Source organism: Sander lucioperca, chromosome 8 (assembly GCF_008315115.2).
Source record: "Sander lucioperca isolate FBNREF2018 chromosome 8, SLUC_FBN_1.2, whole genome shotgun sequence".
In the NCBI taxonomy this organism is placed as follows: domain Eukaryota; kingdom Metazoa; phylum Chordata; class Actinopteri; order Perciformes; family Percidae; genus Sander; species Sander lucioperca.
The window spans coordinates 7,163,583-7,170,814 of record NC_050180.1 but is presented as its reverse complement, the minus strand read 5'-3'; the positions used below and the strand labels follow the sequence as shown (position 1 = coordinate 7,170,814).

At 37.5% G+C, this 7,232-nt stretch overlaps 1 protein-coding gene and 1 long non-coding RNA gene across 8 annotated transcripts in view; one reads left to right on the top strand and one right to left on the bottom strand.

Moving 5' to 3' along the window:
- Positions 1–7,232, bottom strand: part of LOC116047621 — a 118,998-nt gene that overhangs the window by 29,581 nt on the left and 82,185 nt on the right. The gene's annotated exons all lie outside the window — the stretch shown is intronic.
- Positions 1,988–7,232, top strand: part of si:dkey-10c21.1 — a 30,165-nt gene continuing 24,920 nt past the window's right edge. The window contains exons 1-6 of one of the 5 annotated variants that reach the window (XR_004898039.1): positions 2,477–2,601; positions 3,154–3,184; positions 3,562–3,687; positions 3,774–3,904; positions 4,014–4,045; positions 4,370–4,657. Coding sequence is in view for 2 of the 5 variants with exons in the window: in XM_036004167.1 (XP_035860060.1) it covers positions 3,157–3,184 (28 nt within the window). In the remaining 3 variants the exon portion in view is untranslated. Of the gene's footprint in view, positions 2,602–2,791; positions 2,902–3,153; positions 3,185–3,561; positions 3,688–3,773; positions 3,905–4,013; positions 4,046–4,299; positions 4,658–7,232 lie in introns of those variants that run through there. The other 4 variants (XR_004898038.1, XR_004898037.1, XM_036004167.1 and 1 more) reach the window with 4 other exon arrangements.

The following is a 7,232-nucleotide window of genomic DNA, read 5'->3' as shown; positions in this document are numbered from 1 at the left end:
TCCAACACGGCCATAATGACCAGTCTTAAACTTTTTATTTCCATCAAGATTAACAGAGGAAAGTCTCTAACTGAACACCACTGAATCTTTGTTATTTTAACAATGCCATTTGATTTGTATTTGTGTGTGCATGTTTTTGTGTATATTCTCATGAAGTGAATAATTTCATTATATTTTAATAAAAAGAAAAACTGACCTTGGCGATGAGCATTTTTTTTGTAGCTTATTATATACAATATACAGTATGACACTATAATGCTGTTCCTACTTGTGGTTAAAAAGCAAGTGACCGCAGATATGTGTCACTTTATTTTTTAAACCCACATTATTTCACTTCCTCTTTCTAAATACAGTGGTATCATTTAAATCAAATTGTATTTCTTCTTCTTCTATTTCTTCATCTTTTTATTATTACAAAAGTAACGCAATTACAGTTATGTATTTATTTTTGTTGTAACGCAGTAATATAACGCATTACTAAAAATATCGGTAATATTATACCTGTTACAATCTCAGTAACGCGAGTTACAACGCATTTTAACCACGCATTAATTTAGTTTTTCTAAGAATTCACCAACACCACGAAACATTTCAGCACAGAAAAAAAAACTCTGAGTATTATTTCCTGTTGCTGGATTCAATGGTTGAGAGGACTGCAGAGACAGATACATTTGCGACTTGGACATTATTTTCAGGAGTTATTACGCTGCGTTGAAGCGAGCTGTCCCGTCACTGTTCCCGTGGTCAGAGCCAGAACCAGAGACGGTAGGCCAGGGACAACATCTGTGTCCTGTCACTGCCGACAGCAATGTGACAGAGCAAATGACAGATAACAACATGTCTGGAATTAATGTTTAGTCTTGCTACACGTAATATCATTACATTTTCTCAGCGGTGGAAAGTAACTATACCGTAGAGTACCTCGATTCAATTGTAAGGTACTTTTAATTAATCATTTTCATTTTCTCCTACTTATTAGACTACTTCTAGTCCACCACAATTCAGAGTCAAGTAGGCAATTGTACGTTTTACTTTACTATTTATTTTATAGATTTAATTACTTTGCAGATTCAGATTAATAATACAAAATATTATGAATAAATGATGATGTATATAGTGGATAAAGATGAGACTTCGTTGATCCCGTGGTGAAATTCACAAGCTACCTGTCATACCTGTGCTGTTATTTTGGTGAAAGTAACTCAAAAATAACGCAAAAGTAGTTTAAGCATTACAATTCAGAGACAGTAATACTGTAATATAACTAATTACTCTCAAATGACAGTAACTAGTAATCTATAATGTATTAGGCTACATTTTGGAAGTAACTTACCCAACACTGTTCACTCTCAGGTACAGGAATTGATGGTTTCTAACATTTAACGCTTGTGATGCTTTAGAGAAATTAGATGTCTACTCACTGCTCATGAGGAGTAACGTTAACGTTTCAGATTATTACGTTTATTATTATTATTGATTGAATCAATTGTCTAATTTGAAGGCCTGAGAGTATTTCACAATAAAAAGAGTATTTCACAATAAAAGGATGGCATTAGTGGTGGGAAGAAAGTGGATCATTTACTCAAGAACTGGATGTAGGTAGTCTTCTTTTACTTACACTCCACAACATTTCAGAGGGAAATATTACACTTTTTACTCGACTATATTTAATTGACAGATGTAACTTTACAGTTTAAGTTAACTGGTAGCAGTTCCCGATGCCTGAATTTTACCCCAAAAAGGTGTCGCTACCCTAATTCAGGATTTGCATGACATCATCATTGCATGTTCTTGTAGAGGTGACCCCAAATAGTTGTAATGGAATATCACATATCTGATTATTAACATATCTTGATTATGGACTTTTTAGTTTTTAGCTGCTTGAACTTTTTACCTCGGCTTGATGTACGGAGCCTGACAGCCCAAGTTTTATGGTTTTTCTGATAACCTCTGCCTCCCTGTTCTTTCCCAGGATGGAGAAGATTACATACTTTTACTTAAGTAACATTTCCAATGCAGAACTTTTACTTGCAACGGAGTGTTTATTTACAGTGTGGTTTTAGTACTTTCACTTAAAGTAAAAGATCTGAATACTTCTTCCACCACTGGCAGGCTGCAGGTCAAGTTCAGATCACAGAGTTCACTCAGTGTTCAGATATAAAGATGGGACATTTAACAGCGCTCTGAGCTACAATGGAGAGCCCACAGAAAGCTACAGTAAGGAGGACTTCCAATGGGCTACTGTAGCGTAACCAAAGACTGTGAACGCAACACGTAGACATGTAGTGCGCCCGTACATTTACACTATAAACCTGTGACTGTGCTGTGCTTCAGAGCAGACCTACACCATGATAACCTGTTGTGTATGCTGCCTGTGTATGCCCTACCCCCAGCTGGCTGTATGTTCCACACACACTGTGGGGGAGATTAAGGAAGTACGGTACACTATCTCTGCTGCCCTGCGCGTAACCCTGGCACAGCGAAGACGCAGTCTATATAAGTCGAGAACTTTTTCATATTTCCTCCTTAGATCTACAGTATTTTTCTACCTGCAGGTTTTGTTGGACTTTATCTACACCCCGACAATCACTTCAGACAAAGGTAGACTATGTGCGCTTTGTTTGTCATAAAGAGACAGTCCAGATGTGGAACTAGTTTTGGTAAAGTAGCCTAAAGTAGACACTGTAGTTGTCCTCTGAGTCTTTATGGTGATTGAACTTTTCTGTATATGCATACAGGAATTTCCTCATTTTATTCTACATACGTTACTGTGGTTTTATTGCACTTACAGATCGTTTTACAGTCGGATGAGTACCGAGTTACGTTCTGTGTGCAAACAGCTGGATATAGTCCCGCAGGCTACGTGGAGAAAACACACAACAACAGCGATAGAATTAAAAGGTGAAAAGATCAAAACAAGTTATTCATTAATTTAATGTTTTTACTTGTTGCCTCTTTCTGTCCTCTAACTTTAAATAATAATGCCTACGACTCTTGCATTGTATTGCGTAATTCTATAGGCTAAAACATTTTCACTTTCGGTTCTGGGTGAATTATTTAAATTAAGGTCATTATTTTACAGGAGCGAACCAAGACATCCACGTTAAGCACGTGTCAAACTGCCTTTCTGTTAAATGTTCTGTCTCATTGCAGATCATGGACCCGTGGAAAAAGCAGACTGCAGGTACATACATCCTTAATAAGTGTGGGGAGAACTGATCTGTGAATGAGTTTCTCGAGGTACAAAAAGCAAAGCAGTGCATTAGACAAGACGAGAGTGCTTTTGAAAAATAATAATCCAAAAAGGGAGGAGATAGCTGTCAGTTCTTCTTTGACATTCTGAGGCAGCTTCCAGAACATTAGCAGCAACAGCTTCTCAGCCCTAACACTGAAGCTAAACATCAGCCTGTAAAATAGTAGTATACAGCTGCTGTCTGCACTGTAGATACTGGAAGTGGACCTCAACATGCATCTGGTTTAAATCAAGTCACAGGTTCAAGTTTCTCTTTTCTATACATTGTTAATACGTTTCTGAAGGATGACTGTTATTCATGTTTACAGACTCACAGACACGAATACTCGCCGACAGCAACACGGTTGTTACCAACAGAACAATCAAAAATATAAAAGGAAAAAACCTCAACATGGCGGTTGAAACAGTGGGTGTTGCAGGAAGCGGTCCGAGTGGTAAGCAGTAATATTCCTCAACACGTTTCAATACAAGAAGGCAATATTTGAACTGAGCTCAATTTTTTTTTTCATTCTTCTTTTAGGAAACGCTGGTGGAGAATCAGCGCAGGCAGATTGCTCTACACGTAGTGGCAATGTGATTTGTACTGATCATATATCTGATGTTGTTGTTGATGGTGATATCAATTTGTCAGTGACTGTGAAACCATCAAAGGTACGTGTGGGTAACATTTGACCAACTTCTGTTCCATAGTTACCGGTATTCTGCATATATATTCTGTCTGGACATTTCAGCAAATCCTAACACTGCTTTCATCTCTCAGGCAGAGTAGACGAGACACCACCGTACTCTCAGGTACATACACGCACACACACACATACACACACACACACACACACACACACACACACACACACACACACACACACACACACGGCAAACTACTCATTGATAGTTAGTTTGTTTTGTGGGGAGTTTTACTGATTATCCAGAGTGGAACAAATTTAAGGATGTCTTTTTGTACACCTTTATAGTTTAGAACAGTGAGCCAGATAGGGGAAAGAGAAATTAACCTCATCCAAATCAGATGAATACTTTGGTCTTGTTAGCCTATCTTTACTGAACAGGCCAAGAAACATGGTGTCCACCCCATTCACCTCCAGTCTTCATTACATCCAGGACCCAGGGTTCCTCCAACTCAACTCATCACAAGACCCGCTCCACATTCCATCATCATCTGTTACCAGATCTTCAGCCAGCTCTCTTCCCCACCACCAGTGTCTACTCAGGCTGTTTCCTTGCTTATATTAAGAGGAAGACACTCAATAGGGCGTCCCTATAAGCACCGTCATCCATGTAGCCCAGCTGTGGTTATTGAGTGTCTTCCTTTTTAAAATAGTTTTTGTATTTACTGTTTTTTTCTGGGGATGTTAAGTGTTGCTTCACGCTGTTAAATCTGGAACTATGTTTACTGTGTTTGTGTTCATACATTTATTTGCGTGTGTTATATTCACGTTTGCTTGCTTATATAGGTCTTTTTTCTCCATGCAATATTTTTTATTTTTCTGTTTTTTGACTCCTGTGATCTCATCATCAAATATTATTAGCAAATAAATGACCTTAACCTTAAATTGATCCCAGATTGGGGTGTGTAGCTTTTATCCAACCAGAGCATCCAGACCTTACTCAGTTCATTTTAATCCTTATGAAAGGACATTTGTTGCTGGGTCACATCCAACTGCTGCTGCTGCTCTAGAAATACTGACAGGTGAAGATGAATATTGAGTTAATAACTTAGTTGACACCCCTGCCTCTCTGTCCTGGATAGAGGCCTGGGGTATCTGGCGTTGGACCAAGGAGCTCTGGGCGTGTGGAGTAAGAGTTAAGAGGAAAAGTACCTGGAGGAAACCTGTTTTTTCCGGATTGGGTTATTTAGGGAGTAAACTACACTATCCCTGGCATACAGTGAAGACACAGGAAGCAGCAAGCCTTTGGTTTCTGTCAGCCGAAAACCATTTTCATATTCACATAAGTCCCACCAAACAAAGTTAGGTTATATGCGCTATTTAATGTGTCATAAAGATGTGGGTGTTTGGTGAAGTAGCCTACAGTACTTCTGTGAGTCTCTTGCGTATCCATGAAGAAACATTCTGGTTCTATAAAAAGCACTGTTCAACATTTAGTCCCTTAAAGATATGGATAATCACGTGAAAGTATTTTCTATTTGGACTATTACATGGATAGAAAAAAAACACGCAGAAAACAAAGTATTTTATAGTAGCAAGAAAGACTGCAGCACAGTTTTCGTGGTTTAAGGCGCAGAGGAAAGAGTTAACAGAACGGTCATATTGGCAGATTACATAAGGGCGTAACCTGTAAACATTAAGAAGAGGAAGGGAGCAGTGAACTGTGGTCTGTCGATTAGTAACCGACATCTTTTTAATCTACAGTAGGCTTAAGATAAGTCACACCAAATACAGGTAGGTTTTGTGCGTTATTTGTTGTTGTAGAACTTTGGAGAGCCTGAATTAGGAGATTTAAAGAAGTTTCAGAAGAGTTTGATGACTTACCGTAGGTAGACACGTTTACTGAATCTCGTTTGAGGAGAATTAAGATTAAGTAGTTCCTGTCTTCCTTAAAGTGTATTTAATTGCGTGCTGGGCATACAAGATTAGTAATGACCAAATAAGGTTTTATAACTTCGGTAAAGTTAGACAGAAATTGGCAGATTCGCGGTTTGCGGTTCAATACATCATAGACCAAACGTTTTCATTACACAACAGGCAGAGTAGAGAGTAGTAGGCTAACGTCACGTTTTGAGTGGATGGCGAGCGCGAGACGCCGAAATGGATGCCAATGAGATTCTGAATGGAAAGTTTATTTTTAATAAGTTGCCAAATGGTTCCATTGACAAGACCAAAGTGATCTGTGTGTTTTGTGTTCTGTGACCTGAGCTATCATCGCAGACTTACTGCAGCCATAGCTAAATGGGTCCAAGTGAGAATGTTAGTGTGACATTTAAAACTACAGTATATGCCAATGTTGTTATCAATGAAAAAAAACATTTGCACAAAGCTAGGCCGATCCACTTTTCTATGTTGATAAGAGCATTAAAATGAGAAAAAATAATGGGACAAAAAGAAATCAAGGGACATTTAGAATAGATAAAAATGTGCGATTAATTGCGAGTTAACTACTAATGCGATTCAATATTTTAATCGTTTGACAGCACTATATATATATATATATATATATATATATATATATATATCTTATACATCCCTTAGTACATTCATGTGGATTTTTCATTTAGTTTATTTAATATCTTTTATTGTCCATATTATTCATGTGGATTTGTTTATTTGTTATTTTAACATCCTGTTATGATGTATGATGTATGTGTAGGTTGTGTGGGATGTCTGTAAGCTACTGGGACCTTGAATTTCCCCATGGGGATCAATAAAGTATCTATCTATCTATCATGTGATTGCAGTAGACATACAATAAAAAAATAAATAAAATTGAAATTAAAAAAAAAAGATTATTCGAAAATTCGATTTTTGGAATTCTATGAATCGATTTTGAATCGGTAGAGCTTGAATCGCGATTCGAATACGAATCAATTTTTTTGCACCCTCCTAGTTTTTATGCAAGCAGTGGCTAATCAGAGAAATGTGTTGATTTTTTTTTCCCTTTTGGCTAATACGTGGATAAAACACACAGAATACACTCTCCAGAGTATTTTATAGTGGCAAGGAAACTGCAGTATGATGTTATATGAAATGTTTTCAGACAGCACAGGGGTCAGTTCTTCTAGTTTTGGGTGCAGAGGGTTTACAGAATCTTAATAACCAGTTAACAGGATGTGTTCAGGTGATTGTGGTCCTCTTTGTTTGACTCGGTCTACCTTTTTGTTTTCCTGTCCTCTAACTTTACAGAATTTCCACAGGTGGCACACAAGTTTAGTATTTTTTTTTCCCCAACTTTTTTTGAATTCATTTTTAAGTTTTAACCAAAAAGTGACAGGCAACGAACAAAATGA